General features: G+C 39.2%; 1 protein-coding gene across 1 annotated transcript in view; it reads left to right on the top strand.

Annotated features, from left to right (window-relative positions):
- The first annotated feature begins 2235 nt into the window (after nucleotides 1-2235).
- LOC100659604 (disks large-associated protein 1) overlaps nucleotides 2236-22115 on the top strand; it is a 63147-nt gene continuing 43267 nt past the window's right edge. The window contains exons 1-2 of the mRNA XM_023543961.2: nucleotides 2236-2490; nucleotides 11697-11788. Of these exons, the coding sequence (XP_023399729.2) occupies nucleotides 2236-2490; nucleotides 11697-11788 (347 nt within the window). The remainder of the gene's footprint in view (nucleotides 2491-11696; nucleotides 11789-22115) is intronic.

Here is a 22115-nt window from a genome sequence, read left to right on the forward strand (position 1 = left end):
ACAAGGAAGTTCTTCCTGGGATTATCCACTGCCAATCATCCATCCCAGGTAATTGAAAGGTGCCTAAATTTATATGATTTGTTTTATGCCCCCCTTCTAGAGTACAGAGCCCTGATGGGGCAGTGGTTAATAGCTCACCAGCTAACGAAAAGGTCAGCTGTTTGAATCCACCAGCCTCTCCTTGGAAACCCTATGAGGCAGTTCTACTCTTCCTATAGTGTAGCTATGAGTCAGAATTGATTTGACAGCAATGGGCTTGGGCTTGGGCTCTAAAGTGCATATAACAGTGTAATTCTCAGACAGTCCCTGGGAAGTAGCCAAACATTACTGTCCTTCTCTGTTTTTTGGCTAAGGAAATCGCTCTGAATCACAGGGTAGTGGGATGGCAGAACAACATACTAAAATCCTTGTGTTTATTGCTCATTATGGCATGTTTCCTTTGAGTGGCTCCAGGAGGCATCTTAAATATTGAAATACCAATTTAATTCATTGTGGTGGCCTGAGTGGCAGCTAGAATCAATGGCAACAACTTGGGATGAAGTGACCAGGTCTAGCTGGTTTGAAATAACAACCATGATGCCAGCTATGAGTGGAAAAGTCATGGAGAGTGTAGGTATGGGTGTGGGGTGGGGAGGGAGGAAGTGACAGAAACACAATGATTAGTATTGTTTAAGAAGACTAAACAAAAGTTATTAGAAAACCAGTTAAGAAATAGGTTTTTTTACTGGTAGGAATTCCCACTAGGAAACTTAATTCCTTTTTGATCTTTGTTTTCCTAAACTGTGCACCACAAATGGAAAACAAATATGTAACATTTTTTCAAGCTGCTCAGTGTTATAATCAGACCGTTGGAGGGAAGAGCTACCAGGCTGCTTCAGCCAGAGGCTCAGTGAGGCTCATGGCTCCATTGCACGTCCCCAAAAAGGAGGACTCAGCCAGTAGCTACAGGCCCTTGACCAGATCCCTAGTTGCCTGGGATGAAAGTACCTCAGGCAGCGGTAGGCTCCTGCAGACCAACCACCCAAAGACCAATTTACAAAGCAGAATGTAATTTCATTTTTACGTTTCCTCTCAGTGGGTAGTTATGCTCAGAACCAAAAGAAAAAATTCAGATCAAAAGTTTACATAAAATTTTGGCAAAGGATATTGGTGATGGTAGCACAACATGGCTAACGTGTACTTGATCTCACTAAATTGTACACGTGAAAAATGTTGAATTGGCAAATGCTGTGTTATCTATATCTTTACGACACACACACACACAAAATTCTATGCAGTAAGCAGCTACACAGAAAAAGAAAAAAAAAAAAAAAAACAGAGAGAAAGAGAAGCAAAAAGGACCTCGGTGTTAATACAAGTGAGTCCCACAGGCCATGGTAGCAAACTGTGTTGTGTCTTCTACTCCTGGCACAAGCTCCCCAGGCACCTCATACGTGTTAGGATCAGAACCCACATATTCACAATCTCTTTTCTCTCCCCTCTTCTTTTTTCATTGTTTATTATGAACCACCAGAATCTTCTTTAACAGGATGCTTTGTTTAACCTTAGCTGTATTTGACGTGTTTTTGAGAAGGGAGGAACTACCGTAGTTTATATATCAGCTCTCAGGGCACCCTGTTGTCTGGGAAGATTTCTACAGATGTCTTTTTATGTTGATTCATATTGATTTTCATTTCAGAAATCTCCATTTCAAAAGTTGATGTTTTCCAGTCTGTTTTCCTTCAATTTTGTGGTGGGTTACCTTATCCACTGGCCATTGCTGTCAAATCATTATTACTCATAGTGACCCTGTAGGACAGAGCAGAACTGCCCTACAGGGTTTCCAAGGCTGTAAATCTTTACAGAAGCAGGCTGCGGCCGGTAGGTTCTAACTGCCAACCTTTCGTTTAGCAGCCGAGCACTTTAGCCACTGCATCACCAGGTCTCCTTTTGGTCACCTCATAGGCAGCCCATTTCTTCCCCTTCCGGGGATCCCGTTTAGTCTGTCAATGGCTTTGTTTTAACGTTAAATGTCTGAGTGTTCTGTGTGCCCCAGTGCCTAATGAATGTCAGTGCCAGTATCAGAAATGACAACCCACACCAAAATCACAGTGTCTTTGTTTTCACTGTCTTCCAGTGTCATCTTGCATTACAACATATAAGAAGACACCACCTCCAGTCCCACCCAGAACTACCACGAAACCTTTCATTTCTATCACAGCCCAGAGTAGCACAGAGTCTGCCCAGGATGCCTACATGGACGGACAGGGCCAGCGAGGCGACATGATCAGCCAGTCTGGACTCAGCAACTCCACGGAGAGCCTAGACAGTATGAAGGCTCTCACAGCTGCCATCGAAGCTGCAAATGCCCAGATCCATGGCCCTGCGAGTCAGCACATGGGCAACAACACGGCCACCGTCACCACCACCACCACCATAGCCACCGTCACTACAGAGGACAGGAAGAAGGATCACTTTAAGAAAAACAGATGCCTCTCTATTGGGATACAGGTAACAAAGCTTCTCTTTTTGTCCTTGAAATAGGACCTGCAAACTAAGAAATGTAACGCTCATATTTTAAAGAATATTTGCTATCTTAACATTTTGAATGCTATAGCTATGTTTGAAGCCTTGGTGGCACAGTGGTTAAGCATTTGGCTGCTACCCAAAAAGGTCAGCAGTTCAAATTCACCAGGCGCTCCTTGGAAACCCTTTGTGTCATTTCTACTCTGTCCTACAGAGTCGCTATGATTCAACGGCAATGGGTATAGCTATGTGTAGGTTTTCAAGTAATGGGCTCTGGACTCCCTATGATGTTAAATATGATAAAAGTGATAAAGGTATTGTGTTTGTAGATTTTACTAATGACCATTACTTTTGTCCTCTGAATTGAATGTGTGACTCAAACTACAGGATAATTAAACAAAGATAGACACACTCAAACGTACAAAAAAAAAATCTTGCTGCCTTTGAGTCGATTCTAACTCATGGTGACCCCATGTGCTGCAGAGTAGAACTGTGCTCCATACACTTTTAATGGCTGTGATCTTTGGGAAGTAAATCTCCAGACTTTTCTTCCAAGACGCCTCTGGGTGGACTCGAACTGCCAACCTTTTGGTTAGTAGTCGAGCGCTTAACCGTTGGTGCCACCCAGGGATTCCTAATCAAACATAAAGTGACCTCACTTCCTAATGTATATTTTGATCCTCAAAAAGGGAGTGTAGATCCAAGAATAACCCGGGTCACCAGGTTGCATTACAATATGTTCATCACTGTTGTATCACAATGTTGAGAACAAAAATGTGAATTATTTCTCACAGATGTGGGAGGGAGGGAGAGCAAGACCAAAGTAGCTGATAGTGTGGAGCTCACATCACAGCATCACCAGGGAAGAATGTGCATCGGTCTCAGTGCAATTCTTGGCTATTTAATCATGCGTTTCATAAAAATGGTGGACAACCCAGCAGGCTCTCAGCTGAGGTCACTGTTTTCTGCTTCTCAAAGATAAGGTCAGACTGATTCTGCCTTGTTACTGCATCCGTTCCGCTTGGCTTGCCCCTCTAGAAGCTTCCTTCTCTCAGTGGAGAAGTCATTCTTTTTCTCCACTCCTGTTGCGCCGTATCCTTCTGAAAGTGTCCTTTGAATAATAACTGCCCAACTTAGTGTCCAGTAAACGTATCGGCACTGAAACACCTATAAGGCACATCTAAAAGCCAGGCATGTGGCACGTTCTCACAACGATGATGTATTTTCATGTCATCAGTCAGTTCTGCACAGTCTACTTTTAAAGGGCAGTTAAACTTTCTCTGGTAGCATGGGTCAAGTGCTTTTTTGTAACCTGCAGGTTACCGTAGCACAAGTTGGCAAGTTTCCTAAAAGGACTCGCAGCACTAGTGCTTGTGAGGAAATGCCGTGGCATGAAGCAAGGTCCCAAAGTCAGTCCCCAATTAAAAGTCTCCCTGGCTTTCCACTGGAAATTCCTGGGATTTTGAGGAGTGAGGAAAAGCAGAGCGCAGTTCTCTGTGTCATCCTCGACAATTGCTTAGTTTCTCTGAGCCTCAGTTTCCTCAGGGGATTGTTCTGAGAATTGAGTTAAAAAAAAAATCTAGTTTTCTATGTGGCACATAGTTGATAGCAATGTTCGTTTTCTTCTACTTCTTTAATGTTCATTTTATTGTTTTCCTACTTTATTTAATGTTATTTTTCAATAGGCAATACACTCACAGAGCCCTGGTTAAAAGCTCGGCTTCTAACCACAAGGTCAGCAGTTGAAATCCACCAGCCAGCTCCTTGGGAACCCTGTGGGGCAGTTCTAAGCTGTCATATAGGATCACTGTGAGTCAGAATTGACTTGACAGCAATGTATTTGGTTTGGTTTTTAACACATTTCCATAGTTCAACATTCAAAAGTTATAAAAAGATGTACAGAGACAAGCCTCCATCCTATTCTTACTCAAGAGCCAGTCAGTTCTCCCAGGAAGAAATCAATATATAAGCAGTTTTGGCGACACGATACAGAGATATTTTGTGCATATTTAAGCAAATGGATAGCTTATGTATTCCCTTTTTTTAAAACACAGACATTAACATATACCTCACGCTATTCTGCATGGTGCTTTTTTACTTTATCTTTTGGAGATAATGGTTTATTACTCTTACAGTTCATTTTATTTAAAAGCATCTGTATATTTATCCTAATCATCTTCCAGGCTATACTGGTTGGCCTTATAGGCTACTCTCCAAATAACTCTTACTCAGAATAAATCATTAATACATATGAAATCCAATTTATATTTTTATTATTTTCTCCTAGTTAGAACTACTCTGAAATCCACATATAATATTGAGGAGAAAAGTTTCGCTTTAGAAATTATTCCCCTTCTGGAATATTTGGTTATTTTAGTGAGCTACAAAACTGCTCTTACTCCTCCAATCATTGTCATTGCTATATAAATTATCTAGGAGTGCTGAGTGCTTTTAACGAACCCTGGTGGCTCAATGGTTAAGCCCTCGGCTGCTAACTGGAAGGTTGGTGGTTTGAATCCACCCGGTGGCTTTGAGGGAGAAATGCTCCCATAAAGAAGAAATAAATAAAGAAAGAAAGAAGACAGCCTAGAAAATCCTATGGAGCAGTTCTACCCTGTCACATGGGGAGGCTGTGTACACAACAGCACACAACAAAAACAGTAACAATTGAGTGCCTTTAAGTGCTCAGCTACTAACCCAAAGGCTGGCAGTTCAAATCTACCCAGAGGTGCCTTGGAAGTAAGCCTGGAGATCTATTTCTGAAAGATCACAGCTGCGAAAACCCTATGGAGCACAGTTCTCTGACACACATGGGGTTGCCATGAGTCAGAACCGACTCTATGGCAACTGTTTTTTTGTTTTAACTGGGTGTTTTATATGATTCTTTCATTTAACCGCTACAACAACCCAATGGCATAACCCAAAAAACCAAACCCATTGTCATCGAGTCAATTCCGACTCATAGCAACCCTACAGGACAGAGTAGAACTGCCCCATAGAGTTTCCAAGGAGCGTTTGGTGGATTTGAACTGCTGACCTTTTTGATTATCACCTGTAGCTCTTAACTACTACACCACCATGGGCGTTATTATTATTTCTACTGTATAGATGAGAACACAGAGAAGTTGAATAACTTGCCCAAGGTTGTACCTAGATGTCTCACATGACATTATGTTGCTTGCTTTGTGAGGAAAATAAGTAAGTAAAAACTGAAGATGCAAAATGTTAATCAAATTTCATTTACAGTTTGTAATCTCATTTAAATTAATCTCTAATTCCAATAATACATAATACTATGTGCTTTACCCTCCCTTTACCTCTTTGGGCCAGAGTTTCTGAGTCTTTCCAATGCTTTTAATGTAATTCATGCGTAACAGTCAGTATCACAACCATTATACTTTGTAACCTGTGTGAACTTAAACCAATTAATGTCTGTGCCTCCGTTTCCTCACCTGGAAAACGAGGATAATAATAGTACCTACTTCATAGGGTACTTTATAGTTTGTGCTAAGAATTGATTGATTATAATATATGTAAGGCACTAAGTACAGTGCTGAAAAATAAAAAACAAAGGAAATTCATTCCTGTTGAGTCAATTCTGACTCATAAAGATCCTGTAGGGCAGAGTAGAACTGCCCCCATAGAGTTCCCAAGGCTGTAAAGCTTTATGGAGGCAGACTGCCTCATCTTTTTCCCACAGAGCAGCTGGTAGATTCAAACTGCCAACCTTTCAGTTGGCAGCCAAGCGCGTTAACCACTGCACCACCAGGGCTCCTGCTAGCATAACTAACTCAACAAATATTAGATTTAGTTGTTATTATTATTATCTTCCTTTAAAATCACAGTTACCCAAATACACTGAAATTTTATCACCTGACATGAACTTCCTCAATTTTTTTTTTTCAGGACAGAGATTTATTGTCCTGTAATTAAAAAAAATTTTTTTTGAAAGGCACTTTATAAATTTAAGTAGATTACCTTAGATGCTGTATAAAAGAGATGACATTTGTCATTATTTGGGTGTAAATAAAGGACTAAAATCACAAAGATGAATTTAAATGCAATGACTAAAGCTCAGACAATGATAACACGTTGATACAAATAAGCTGACAGTCTGCAGAGGTGGGGCGAGGGTGGAACACTGAGAGCACAATGCCCAGAGGTGCCCTACTTCCATCCCCGTTCTCATGACACTTGCTTTCTTTCTCCTTTTCCCTATGCGTTGAGGATCCTAGTTCTTAAGGGAAGTATCTATCATGAATGTTGTGAAAAATGTTTCACTGGCTAACTTCAGTACTGCCCCATAGTATAAGGCTGTGGCATCCTATTTTGCTAGTGATACCAGGGGGCTTACATCCTAAGTATTTTCAATTTATATGAGTGTAGGTTTGTACTTGACAGCTAACCTAAATGTTGGCAGTTCAAACTCACCCAGCAGTACCGCAGAAAAAATCCTGGCAATCTGCTTCCATGAAGATGACAACCAAGAAAACTCTACGGATCAGCTTTGCTCTGTAACGCATGAGGTTGCCATGAGTCAGAATTGACTTGATGATGACTAACAACAATAACAAACCATACTGGGTCAGTTAGAATCCGTTCAGGAAGACAGGGATGCATGTTAGTTTTTCACACAGAGGCAGTTTAACAGACAAGAGTTAAAAAAAAAATTTTTTTTTTTTTTTACAAGAGTGGCTCTCCAGATATTGGAAGGCTGAGAGAGGAACAAGGGATGATGCAGTGAACAGTGACCACTCTTAGAACTAGGGAACAAAAAGGAAAAAGCTGGGCTGCCAGAACCTAGGAGCTCTAAAGGAGCCCTTAGGTGGGGCAAATGGTTAACAAACTCGGCTGCTAACACAAAGGTTGGAGGTTTGAGTCCACCCAGAGATGCCTCAGAAGAAAGGCCAGCCTATCTACTTCTAAAAAAATCAGCCATTGAAAACCCTATGGAGTTCGTTTCTGCTCTGACATACATGGGGCTGCCCTGAGTCAGGCTCAGCTCAAAAGCAACTGGTTGGGAGCTCTAAAGAAAGGCCGGTACACATGCACCTGGATCTCTGGGATCTCTGGAGGGCACTCAGACCTACAAGTGGGCTTGGTCCACTGCAGCTGGTACCCCTGAGGGTTGCAGTGTAGCTGGCATGTGGACTGTGGAAAGGGGCTGGAAGCTAAAGCCCTATCTGCCCTCTGAAAGATACCAACAGAAGGTGGAAACAAAAAGGAAGTCCCTTTCCTCTTCCCACCTTCCATTGTTGGAACAGGCCTGGGAGCCAGCCAGTGCCACAGAGCAGACAGACAAATGATGGGCTTGGAGCTACTGGACAGTAAGTAAATCACCAGAACAAGGCCCAACCCGTGGCTGTCGAATCGAATTCCACTCATAGCCACCTAAAGAACAGAGTAGAACTGCTCCATAGGGTTTCCAAGGCTGTATATCTTTGTGGAAGCAGACTGCCACATCTTTCTCCTGCAGAGCAGCCAGTGGGTTGAACCGCCAACCTTTCGGTTAGCAGCCGAGCACTTAACCATTTTGCCACCAGGCCTCCTTTAGAACAAGGCACTTTCTCCAATACATGAATCAGTTTTAAAATATGTGTTAAAAAAACATCCAATGAGTGGGATGAATGTGCAGTCTTGGCTCCCATGGGAGCATCTCACTCAATAAGTATAATCCTAGAATATGTAAAGAGACATATTTTTATATAATATGGTCCCAAAGCTTAAGCCAGCAAAGTTATCTGATTTTTCTCTGGTGTCCTAGCGCTGAGAGTGGTCTTGAGGGAACTGGTTGCTTTGGATCTAGAGCAAAGTAATATGTCTTTCTACTAAAAATCAGAGTCCCTGGGTAGTGCAAACTGTTAAACACGTGAGTACTAACTGAAAGGTGGGACGTCCAAACACACTGAGAGGCACCTCAGAAGAAAGGCCTGGCGACCTGCTTCTGAAAGGTCACAGCCTCAAAAACCCTATGGAGCAGTTCTACTCTAAAATACATGCGGTCGCCATGAGTGAGGTGCAACAGCAACTATTTTATACAGATATTGGAAGTCTGAGAGAACAATAAAGGGATGATGTAGTTTTTGTTTATTTTTTTAATACTAAAATTCATGGACAATATTAAGGACAATTTTTTTTCCCTTAAAATTACAAAATAATTAATATATGAACAAGGTTTTATTGTAACAGATTCATATAATATACAAGTATACAAAGCAAAGTAATTAAAGTTCCCCTTCATCCTACCTCCAACTCCTATGCTCCTCCCCAACAGTGGTCACTGGCAATAGCTCGTTACATGGTCTTTTACTTTTTCAAGAGTAATTTCGACTAAGGATGAGTTTTATATACTAGCTTTAGACCCTAATTCCTTCACTTCCAGATGTTAGATTGTGACTTCCCTCTGTTGTTATTTAACTCATGTAGCAAAACAGCCTAAAAGAACTTTAAACTTAGTCCTTCATATTATGTAAAATAATAATTGCTTTCTCGTTCTTTGAATTAAAAATGAAAGAAAGAAAATTAAGTTGTTATTTGAGATTGTACTCCTAAGATTTAATTATTTATTGCCTATAATTCTTGCGTAAGTATATAGAGAGAACCAAAAGGTTGGCAGTTCAAATCCACGAGCCGCTCCTTGGAAACCCTATGTGCCAGTTCTGTGAGTTGGAATCAACTTGATGGCAATAGGTTTGGTTTTTAGTTTGGGGTATGTGAAAAAGTAAGTCCAATTCCAAATGGCAAAACATACCTTTGACAAGTTGAAAGAACTGTTTTAGAACAATACAAACCAGATGAATTATTAATATGCTTTGAAAGAGGACTTTGAGAAATAAAAGGGTCACATTACCTCTGATTTGTCATCGACTGACTTAAAACAGTAAGGGGAAACTGTGGAGATAGTACTAGATACGTTAGGGCTTTGTAAACTTTGTTTTGTTGCCCTTGCAATCAGCATCAGCACATGCTTGGAAAGAGATTGTTTTGGGGGAATTATCTCAAGTCAAAACTAATGAGCCTACAGAGCTGATTTTATTGGATTCCAAAAGGAAGAAATAGTTACAGTCACGTTTTCCAACCATCATGCATTAAAACTAGAAATTAACAATAGACAGATAACCAAATCTTCTAAATAACATCTGGATTAAAGAGAAAATTAGAGATTATTATGAAACAAATGATATAAATTGTCACCATGGGCTGTGGCCACAGCTATGATCTGAGAACAACTCTGAGTCCTATGTTCTTTCATAATAAAGCAAGAAATATTAAAATATAAACTAAACATTCAATTCATAAAATTAGGAAAAGAGAAATAAATTAAAAGGAAGGAATTACTAATGATGAAAGTAGAAATAAAAGCATTAAAAAGCAAAATAGAACAATAGCAACAACTAAAGTAGCCTTGGCTTTATAAGGAATGTGAAAATTACCCTGACACTCCTGTTGTTTAAATAAACAGTCAGTAAAAGTATTTATGTAGCCAACAAAAGGATTGAGGTAGAGCTATATTTAGTGACATGCTAAAATGTCCACAAGATAGCAGTGTTACTGAACAGAACGAATCGCAGAAAGCACATATGTACTAGTGAAACCTGTGAGAGCCAGAACTCGACGGGACTGCCTTGTTTTTCCAAGTCTCACAAGATTTCCATCTTTGACAGGATGTAGTCTTACCACTTTTCTATCACTCATTTTAGTGGGAAATATTTGAGTTTTCCTTGTCTGACAGGTTTCCACATTGCAAAGGTTCCAGCTTTCACAGGTTTTACTGTATAATCTCACTTGTGTAAACTGAATATTGATAGTCATTTGTGTGTATGTTTATATGTATATATGTGTGTATATATATAGATATATATATAGTTGTTGCTAATTGCTGTCGAGTCAATTCCAACTCATGGTGATCCCAAGTGTGCACAGTAGAAATATACTACACAGAGTTTTCAAGGCTGTGATCTTTTGAGAAGCAGATTGCCAGGTCTTACTTCCAAGGCATCTCTGTGTGGATTTGAACCACAAACCTTTTAGTAAGTGGTCTAGCACTTACATTTCTGCCACTTTGGGAATATATAATGTAGACAGCAAAAGTCCGTCAAGAATCAGTCAATTCTTTGATGCATATTTGCCCCCCACCCCATCTCTATGTATGTATATACAAAGATATATGCATACATAGGGGAGAGGGGACCAATCCCTGGAGAAGGACATCATGCTTGGTAAAGTAGAGGATAAGCAAAAAAGAGGAAGACCCTGCAGGAGATGGACTGACACAGTGGCTTCGACAATGAGTTCAAACATAGCAATAATTGTGAGGATGGCGCAGGACGGGGCAGTGTTTCATTCTGTTGTACATGGGGTCGCTATGAGTTGGAACAGACTCAACAGCACCTAACAATAATGGGGCGGGGGTGGCAAATATGCATCAAAGGATTGACCGATTCTTGGGGAACTTTTGCTTTCTACATTATATATTTCTGTATTTTAATTTTATATAACAGACATTGACTTGCTTTTATATTTAGAAAAAAATTGTTAAATACATAGAAAATAAAGGAATAAAGCCAATTTCTCTGATTTTTCCTAAGAATTACTCTAAAGTTGGGTTGGACCTATTCTGTTACAAGGTGTCCAATTAGAAATGGACACATTTTCTATATGAGCTTCTATATATACATAGTATTCAGAAACTACAAAGTGATATTCAAAGTCAATTTCTTAGTACAAGACAATATAGTTTATTTTAATAAACTTAAACCTCCCAAAGTAAAATGGCACTAATATCAACAATTCTAACTACGATAAGTGAATTTCTTTCCTCCTTTTATATTTGGTAATCTGCAAACTCAAAACCTCCAATGACATGTTTCCATGCAGTGCCCCCTTCTCGTGCATCACCACCTCCTCATGCCGTGCTCATAGGTACGTGCACACTCGCAACTCACAGAGGAATCACAGACATTACCAGGCACTTTGTCGGTGACAAAACTGCGTTTCACCGCGGCCAACAGAGTCAAAGAGCATGCTCATGAGGTGGTAATAGGTCTCATCAAAATGGAAAATCTTGAACAAGAAGCTAGAAATCACAAAGCATTCCAGGAATATTCCAGATGTTTCTAATGACATGTGACTTGTTTTTCAAGCAAGGTGACTAAAATGGAGTGCCTCCATTTATTTAATTATTTCTCCAGGTTGACGATGCTGAAGAACCTGACAAAACAGGGGAGAATAAAGTGCCCAGTAAGTTCCAGTCCATAGGAGTGCAAGTAGAAGAAGAGAAGTGGTGAGTCCACCTGCATTCCTCCTCTTTAGTCTCCATGTTTGCCAAGAACAGGACAAGTATTTTCCCCGTGGTAAACCTACGCATTTCAATATTTTCCACTCATTGACTTTTTGGAGCTTTTAGAGGGTAAGCTTGACTCAATATTATCTAATTCCCTCTTACATTTTAGTGGTAGAGACTTATACGTTAGCTAATTCCTTCCTATACTCTAGTGGTGGAGCTAAGTTTTAGCTAGACTAAGACAGTAGACTGCGTGTCACAGACACAAAAGCTGTGTGCAGTACTCTTGAATTGCCAAACTCTTCCTCTTCAAAAACCCTCCTCATTTCAGACTGTAGACTTCTTATGGGTAGAGGGCTTGTCCTAGTTTTATTTCTATCACTAGTGTCTGGTATTTAGTATGTGCTCAATGAATGGTGAATGAATGAATGAATGTAGATGAGGAAAAAGAGAAGACTCCTGCCCTCCCCTTTCCCATCACTATCCCGAATCACCAGTTCTTTAGATTGCTGGTGGCACAGTGGTTGAGAGCTATGGCTGCTAACAAAATGTCAGCAGTTCAAATCCACAAGCTGTTCCTTAGAAACCCTATAGTTTAGAGTTTTAGTATGTGAAATTTAGGGTCTCATCACAGAATCCAGGAGCTAGAAGGAACTTCTGAGGTCAGTACTTTCACTTTATAAATGAGAACTTGATCCAGAGAGGTGTGAGAGTTAATCCAACTGTGAGCTCCTTCATAGGTGTAACTATATCTTATTGGTAATAGTGTCCCCAGCCTCCAGCACCGTGCTTTGCGCGTACTAAGTATTCAGTTTACATTGACTAAATGACGTAAAACTGGAGTTGTGGTAGGAGAAAGAGTGCTAGATTGTAAGCTGGGGTATCATTCAGCTTTGCCACTAACTTTCTGTGTGTTCACTAGCAGGAATGATTTGAATGTTCATTCATCCATCCATGATCTGCCATCTATCCATTTAATAAATATTTATGTAATGACTTCTGTATACAAAGCTACATGTGGCATAAACTGAAAAGCTGAACGGAAGTATCTCATCAGTTCATGGAAGGAGGGTCGCCTGAGCCCTATTTTAGAGCCTCCTGGTATTGGCACTGCACTGGCATCTAAGAGATTTTAAATATAATTTAAACTTATACATGTATATGTGTGTATGTGTATACATATACACATACATATTTTTAATTACATTTAAAACCTCTCGATTAAAATATACATTGTATATTACATATATATGTTTAAATTACATAAATATATACTATATTGTTGACTCGAGGGCACTGGGTACTGGGGTTTTATGACAATAGTTAACAATAGTTAAACATCTATCCATATCCATTGACCCAGTGATCACATTTATGGGGCTATCCTGAATTGAATCATTCAATGAAAGGGAAATAATTCTGGGACATTTAATTGTAAAAACAAAACTTAATTCTCAAACATCAAAAACTAAGGGAACACTTTTCTAAATTTCAGTACATCGTCAACATAGCACAATTCTGACCCATAGCGACCCTATAGGGCAGAGTAGGACTGCCCCATAGGATTTCCTGGTGGATTCGAACTGCCGACCTTTTGGTTAGCAGCCGTAGCTCTTAACCACTACACCACCATGTTTCCCAACATAAAATACTATACAGCTATTAAATATTTGAAAAGAAGATGCAGAAACATGGGGAAATGCTCAGTATACAATGTTTATTGAAAAAAGTTGAATATATAATGCTCATGTTCAGTATCCACACAGATAGACAAGGACTGAGTGACTCTTCTTTTATTCGAAAACATTTACTTACTGTATTTCTTCAAGTTTTAACAATCATTGTTTTCAAGCGAACCCTTGTGGCACATGCTCCTTTAATTTGATGTTTTAGAGATTTTTTGAACATGTACATTTGTTAGACATGAGAGATCCATAGTAAAAAAAACATGTCCCTCCTTCTTTCCCACCATCACTTGTTTCCTCAGTGATATAGTGGTGAAGAGCATGGCTTCTGGAGCAAGATTACCGAGATTCAAATCCTGGCTCTCCACATACTAACCTTGAACAAATTACTGAGTATCTTTACGCCTTGGTTTCCTTATAGGTACCAAGTGTTCCCCTTAGAGTGCTGTCTTGCATGTGCTGTTTCATGTATGTAAAACTTCTAGAACAAGATCTGACACATGGGAAGCACTGTATAAGTGCTTCCTAGTCTATCATGTACCCTATTAGAATCTCTCTAAAGCCTGACATTTTAAGAAAGCAATTTTATCACTTTTTTTCAAAAGTAAGTCATCTCAATCTTTTATTTTACTTCAAACATTTCTTGTTCTGTCAATTAGTCTATCTTACCAAATTCATGTCCCGATACTTGTCTAGCTGAAAAAAAAAAAAAAAGGATGATAATGGGTTATTTGAACATACCTAACAGCAACTCCAAAACTTCAAATGCCATGTTATTAAAAAGTTGAACATTTAATGAATTATTAAAGTTTGTAGGATGATGAGTAATTTATTTAAAATTCACCCCCCCCTTCCAAAAAAGAGTTGGGAGACCATTGGTGCTTAACTTTCTAAAACATATCCTTTCCTCAAAGGACACTTTATAGTTAATCACAGTAAAATAAATAAGCATTTAAATTGATGTAATGATTGTTTTGAACCTTGCCAAACAAAATGCATTGTCAAACAAGCTCAGCCTGGATTACTTGTATCTTCTGTCTCTATAATTCTTTGTATAATTTTGCTAGGCGTTAATTCATTTAGATAGGATCTTAAAAAGCATATTTGGGCAGATGAGATTACCCCCTGACAGCAGCTGGAGGATTTTTTTTTTTTTTAATTACCTGGAGATAAAGATGAGACTGCTGATGTTTTCACACTGGATGGCCAATAGCCATTTCTTTCTTCCTTCTCCAAATAAACAGACTGATAAAAGACAGCAGCCTAACAAAAAGTGAGAGAAAGAACCAAAATAGAGCCAGAGAAAGAAAGAGATAGTACAAAGAGAGGAAGATTAAAAGACTTTGCAAAAGGTCAAGAGACTCATTATCTCCTTTTGACTCTATCACAGTTTAAGAACCGAGGTAACACAGCAAAGTCCACTTAACTGCTTTATCTAGAAGAGGTAGACTTGTAAATTTGGGGTGCTCTTTGGTGTTCCGAATTAAAACAAAAGGAATAAGTTAATAACCCATTAGTGAGAAATACAATGCACCCAGTAACCAGTCTGCTGCAAGAAAAAGGACTCAAAACAGAGCATTACAAATCTTCCTGGTGCATTTGCATGTAATGCAATATACAATGATGATAACCGCGCACATCCACTCTCCAGGGCTGTCTTCTGGTGCGATCCTTACACAGAGAAATACTGTTTAAAGGCCACTGGTTTACATGTTAGGGCAGAGCCGGGCCAGAGGTAGTGAAAGAATGTGTGGATTTGAAATTAAGACTGCTTCCCTTAAGCCAATGAAGGAAAGTGTCATCTTCATAGAACATCAGCTATCTTCCCCCAATTCCTGCTTTACAGGCTGGTTAGTGGCACTTTTCTACAGAATCCACCAGCATATTTTTGCTGATATGCAGAACTGATCTTAGCCCAGCAGGCAAATCTTGCTTCCCTCCCCCACCTCAGGAACACATACCTCCACCCATGTTCTCTAAACTAATGCCTTCAAGTCCCCATGCTGTCTCATCCTTTCCACCAGTCCCCAAGAATGTGGAGATCCTCTTCCCGCCTGAAGGTGATAATTACCAAATCTAGTAAAGCAATCCTTTCTGTTTATAAGGGAGCTAAGAGTCTCCCAGGGTTCTATCCTTTCCTTCTAAGGAATAATTGTATTTTAACAGTGGCCTCAAACTAGACTTTCTTGTATTAGCCCACGAGTGATTCTAAGACCTAAGATGGACTCTAAGAGGAAGAATATTATTTTTTTCATTATAAAAGTAATATGTAATTTATTTGGGGGAAAACATTTAGCAGCACGTTAACATTTTATAATTCTCTGGTGGGCTTTAGAGTAATCGAGACTATATATATGTATACGGAAACTCTGGTGACATAATGGTTAAAAGCTATGGCTGCTAACCAAAAGGTTGGCAGTTCGAATCCACCAGGTGCTCCTTGGAAACTCTATGGGGCAGTTCTACTCTGTCCTATAGGGTAGCTATATTTCATTTTATATATATAGATATATATATACTTTAATTGACTATATACATATATGTGTGTATATATATGGTAATTGACTATATATATAGTTGTTGTTGTTAGGTGCAGTCGAGTAGATTTTTGATTCATATCAACCCAACCCAATATGACAGAGTAGAACTGCCCATAGGGTTTTCTAAGGTGTAATCTTTACTGGAGCAGATCGCCACATCTTTTCTCCAAAGAAGCCACTGGGTGGGTTTGAGCCACCAACCTTTCAGTTGGCAGCTGAGCACTTAATCATTGCATCACCGGGGCTCTCTATCTCTTTATGTATGTGTGTATATATGAAGAGAGCCTTGGTTACACAGTGGTTAAAGTGCTCAGCTGTTAACTGAATGGTCAGCAGTTAGAACCCACCAGCCACTCCGCAGAAGAAAGATGTGGCAATCAGCTTCCATAAATATTACAACCTTGGAAACCCCATGGGGAGTCCTACTCTGTTCTATAGGGTCCCTATGAGTGGAATCAGCTCGACAACAATGGGTTTATATATACACATATATGCATTATATATGCATACATATACATATATATGTGTGTGAATACATACATATACATATATATTTATTCTTTATATTATCTACTTTATCTACAATGATCATGATTATGGAATAATACAGTTCATTAATATTAAAAATAAGAGTATTTTATTTTATTTTTATAATTTAAAAGATGCAAATGATTTTATTTGTTTTTACTGTATTTTAGATGAAGGTTTATAGAACTGTTCTCATTAAACAGTTAATACACCTATTGTTTTATGACATTGGTTAACAACTCCAGGACATGTCAACACTCTGCCTTCTTGACCTTGAATTCCCTATTACCAGCTTTCTTGTCCCCTCCTACCTTCTAGTTCTTGCCCCTGGGCTGGTGTGCCCCTTTAGTCTCATTTTGTTTTATGGGCCTGTCTAATCTTTGGCTTAAGGGTAAACCTCAGGAGTGACTTCATTACTGAGCTATAAGGGTGTCTGGAGGCCATACTCTTGAAGTTTCTCCAGTCTCTTTCAGGCCCGTAAGTCTGGTCTTTTTTTGTGAGTTAGAATCTTGTTCCACATTTTTCTCCAGCTTTGTCCGATACCCGCTATTGTGATCCCTGTCAGAACAGTCAGTGGTGGAAAAATAAGATAATTTTTATATAGCAAAAATTATTTATAAAGTATAAAAAAAAAACTTTTTATAGGAAGTATAAATTAAAAAAAAAAATCACCCATAATCCCATCCATTAGCCATTAACTAATAAATGGCTATATTTTTACCCATTCTTTTTTCATGAACATCTTAAAAACCATTGAAATCATCTTATGTATAAAATTTTGTAAACGTTATTATCATCTAACATCATAGCAAAAGCTTTCTCTGTATTATTAAAAATGTAAAACACATACCTCTTTTAATGACTGCAAAATATTTAAGTATATGAATGTCTCAGGCTAGGTTCTAGAGAAGCAAAACCAGTGAAATGTCTATATAGAGAGAGAGATAGAGAGAGGAAGAGCGAGATTTATAGCAAGGAAATGGCTCACAGAGTCATAAAGGCTGGAAAGTCCCAAGTCCATGGTTCAGGCTGGAGGCTTCTCCTGACTCATGTAGCTGCAGAAGCTGATGAACCCAAGATTGGCAGGTCAGACAGCAGGCTTCTGGGTCACAGGCTGTTGAGGCTGAAAAATCCCAAGATTGGCAGGTAAGCTGCTAGCTCAAGTACCAAGAACAAGAGGTCAGGTGAACAGCAGCCAGCTACAGGATCCAGAGTAAGCAAAAGCCTGCTGGTCTTGCCAGAAAGTCCACCTATGTTGTATATAGGCCACACCACCAAGGAAACTCCCTTTCAGCTGATTTGCTACTCACAGCAGATCCCATCATGGAGGTTATCACATTATATCAGATCTCATCATGGAGGTGATCACATCATTATATGACTGCAAAACTACATCATAACTGCCAAACCACTGAGAATCATGGCCCAGCCAAGTTGACACGCAACCTTAATGATTACAATGGATAAACAGGAGAGAACTTGATTATAGCTCTCTATTATTGTATATCTATGTCATTCTAGATGAATTTCTGGTTAAAGATAGTAAAAAATATATATATACACATCCATCTTTGAGACTTTCTGAAACTTCCCTAATACAATAGTAAAAGGATTTTTTGTTTTTTGTTTTGACATAAACTTCCAAGGGCAAAGAGAATAGAAAAGAAAAAAAAAAGGCAAAATTAAAAAGTTGGAAAGTAGATGGACAAGTGATAAGTGACTTAGCTGACAAGAGAAAGTTGAATGTAAAGCCAGTAGTGCAGAAATCCAAATGCAATTCAATTTTCGTTTCAGAACCCACACTAGACTTAAGGATTGGCAGCACTGGGCACCTCTGAAAGTGTGGATGGTGATGAATTTACAAAGCCAAGTGACAGCCCTTCCCCATTCTGGCAGAAGACTCTAGCTTATCTTGTTTAGAAGGAAAATCAAAGGGTCTCTGGTCACAGCACAGTTTAGGGCAGGTTTGCTGTACTGAAAACAAGGGAATAAGTGAAAAGTTACAAATGACATGTTGTTGAGGTGTTGAAGTATTTTATAGATTTTAAAGATTAGACCTTTATTGGACATGTGGTAGCCAAAATTTTTTTCCAAGTCTGTAGGTTCTCTTTTTACTGTTTTGGTGAAGTCCTCATTTTTAGGAACTCTTAGTTATCTAGTTTATTTTCTGGCGTTTGTGTGTTTTTAGTTATTTGTTATGCCATGTATTAGGTCCCCTAGTGTTGTCTCTATTTTTGCTTCCATGATCTTTATACTTTTAGGTTTTATATTTAGTTCTTGGACATGTTGTCAGGAGGGATGGGTCCCTGGAGAAGGACATCATGCTTGGCAGAGTACAGGGTCAGCAGAAAAGAGGAAGACCCTCAACAAGGTGGATTGACACACTGGCTGCAACAATGAGCTCAAGCATAACAACGATTGTGAGGATGGCGCAGGACCAGGCAGTGTTCTGTTCTGTTGTACATAGGGTCGATATGAGTCGGAACCGACTCGACAGCACCTAACAACAACAATTTAGTTCTTTACCTAGGTTGGTATCCTGCTGATGTTGTCCTGTGTCCTAGACTCAGGTTGTTGTCCGATGTTATTTGTTCTCTAGCTGAAGGACTCCCTTTAGTGTTTCTTTTCAGTTTGGTACTAATTTCTTTAATTTCTGTTTATCTGGAAGTGTCCTAATTTCACCAGCATATTTGAGAGAGAGTTTTGCAGGATATATTATTCTTTGTTGCAGTTTTTTTCTTTCAAGGTTTTATATATATGTCAGCCCATTGCCTTCTTGCCTGCATAGTGTCTGCTGTGTAGTCAAAGCTTAGTGTTCATTGTTTCCTCTTTGTGACTTTTTATTTTTCTCAAGCTTCTCTTAGGATTCTTTCTTTGTCTTTGGTTTTGGCAAGTGTGATTACAATATGTCTTAGTGACTTTCTTTTGGGGCCTATCCTACATGGGGTTTGTTGAGTTTCTTGGGTGGTCAGCTTTTCATCTTTTGTGATATTTTGGGAAGTTTTCTACCAGGAAACCTTCAACAATCTTCTCTGTGTTTTCCATTTTCTCTCCCTATTCTGGAACTCCAATCACATACAAATTTTGTTCTTGATAGTGTCCCACATAATTCTTAGGTTTTCTTCATTCTTTTCTTTGATTTTTTCTCAAACAAAATGGTGTTCATGGGTTTGTCTTCAATTTTGCTGATTCTGTCTTCCATTGTTTCAAATTTGCTCCAAAAATTTATTGAGTTGTCCATTTCTGAAACTTTGTTTTTTATATTTTGAATTTCTAGTTGTTTTTTGTATGATTTCTAATTGTTTTATTTTGACATTTTGTTCTGGTGTTATTTTCCTGATTCTTCTATTGCTATCTCTGTGTTTTTCTTGATTTTGGCTATGTTTTTGTTGGTTGTCTGTGTTTTCCATGATTTTGTGCATTTTTTTCCTTGGTTTTGTCTGTGTTTTCCTTGATCTCTTTCCTAATCTCTTGGAAAGTCCTAAATATTCATCTTTTGGAGTCCATTTCGGGTAGTTCCAATGCCTTGTCTTCTACTGGAAGGTTGTCTAATTCTTTATTTTGGTCATTTGCCAGAGCCATCCTGTCCTGCTTTTTGATGTGTTTTGATATTGTCTGCTGTCTCTAAGACACTAAGGTATTATTTTCTTTATTTATTGATTGTGTGTTTGTTTTGTCCTGGTTTTTTGTTTTGTTTAGATATGTCAGGATGGGTGGGCTGGGCATGCTTTGCTGTTTGCTCGTCTGTGGACCCAAGAGCTCTCATCACCTTGTCCAGGTGATCTCCTGCTATGTCCCAGGCATTGTGAGAGCTGCTGGGAGTTGAAGATGATTAAGGCAAGAACAATTTCTCCCCTCAGAGGGCACATTCTTTAGTAAGAAAAGGAGGTACACAGACTGTCATCAGATACTACCAGAGGTACCTGATACAAAAATGGGCGGGGTTTCAGAAGCATCAAGAAGCCACACTGAATTCAGGCTGAGGGGGAGGCATTTCACAAAGACTTCTGGGAGGTGAGGTCCCAGCTGAGGCTTGAGGGCAAGACCATGTTTTAAACTAGATGGACTGATCTGAATAAAAAAAGATGGTACTAATTTGAATGGTTTTGTAAATTTTTAAAAGCATGTATAGAGGGCTTTGATTTCCAAACTCTGTTTTAGCAGTTCGATCTAAAATTATTTTAAAAATTAATAATTTTAATATTTAAAATAATTTGGACTTTCCACTAATTCATATATGTCACTGGCTTTTAAACTGTGTTCTTAGAAATCTGAGGGTTTTTTGGATGTGGGGGGTGAGGGAATGGGGAAGGTCGTCAGGGACCTTAGCTGGGGGAGGGGAGGGGAGAAGAGGCTCAGCAAACAGGACTCTGGGCCCCCATCTCTCCTACGACCTGTAACAGCTTCACTGCTCTTCCTGTTGTGTTTATTGGCATTTGGTGTAATTTTTTTTAATTAGAAAAGGAATTCTGATGTTAAAATACGTTTCACACTACAGAGGTAGCCACTCCCCAGTGAAGAAGGTTTCACTGCATACTCGCCTTCTAAGACTAGTCAGCTCCTTTGGGTACCTTAAAGCAAAGCACCAAAACTACCCTCGCCCCTAGTTAGGTTGGCTATTCTGCAACCAAGGCCCTCGCACCTCACCCCAGGGAGCGGCCTCACAGACATCTGCCAAAATGAAGACATAGAGCTGAGGAAACTCATTGCTACTCTCACAAAAAAGTCCTCAAGAAGTAAGGGCTTATTAATGGTGTGTCAGTGGGACTTCTGGGTATAGAGAGAGTGAATTATTTTTATTTAGAACAAATCTTGTTACAACAAATAGTGTTACAATTAAATATCTTCCCATGGAAGATGTTTGTAAGTCCTGTTTCTACATCATTGTTTTAAGTAACATCTGAAATACAATCTAGAACAACAAATGGTTGGGCAATTCCTTGATGCTCTTTATTTTGGGACTTGACCAGTAGTGTACATTTCAAAATACAAATATGCTTCTCTTCCATCCCAGATGCAGGGTGAGAACCTGGTTTTCTGGCAAGATTTTCATCTTTCCAATATATGTGGTCGTATCAAAAATGCATTGATTTATGTTTATAGCTCCTTTTTTTCTCAAATTCTTTTATTTTCTGAGTATAAAGCAATTATCCTCCTGCATCATTATAAATCTGGGGGGAAGCAGATCTAATCTCAGATCGGAAGGCCAATAAAAAGAAAACATCAGATGAACAGCTTGCCTGGGTCCCACTGGAAAACAAGACCTGAGAACCCAAATAATTGACTAGGAATCTGAAAGGTAGCTCGTTCTGTTGAGCAGATGCGTAAGATGCTGTTTCTCCTTACCACTTGCTGTTGAGTCTGACTCATAGCAACCCTATAGGGCAGAGTAGAACTGCCTCATATGGTTTCCAAGGCTGTAATATTTACGGAAGCAGACTGCCACATCTTCCGCATGCAAAGCAGCTATTGGGTTCAAGCCACTGACTTTTCGGTTAGCAGCCAAGCACTTAAGCACTGTGCCACTAGGGCTCCTTAGACACTGACATTTTCCCTGGGAAAGTTATAATAAAC

This window comes from Loxodonta africana, chromosome 11 (genome assembly GCF_030014295.1).
Source record: "Loxodonta africana isolate mLoxAfr1 chromosome 11, mLoxAfr1.hap2, whole genome shotgun sequence".
Classification (NCBI taxonomy): Eukaryota; Metazoa; Chordata; class Mammalia; order Proboscidea; family Elephantidae; genus Loxodonta; species Loxodonta africana.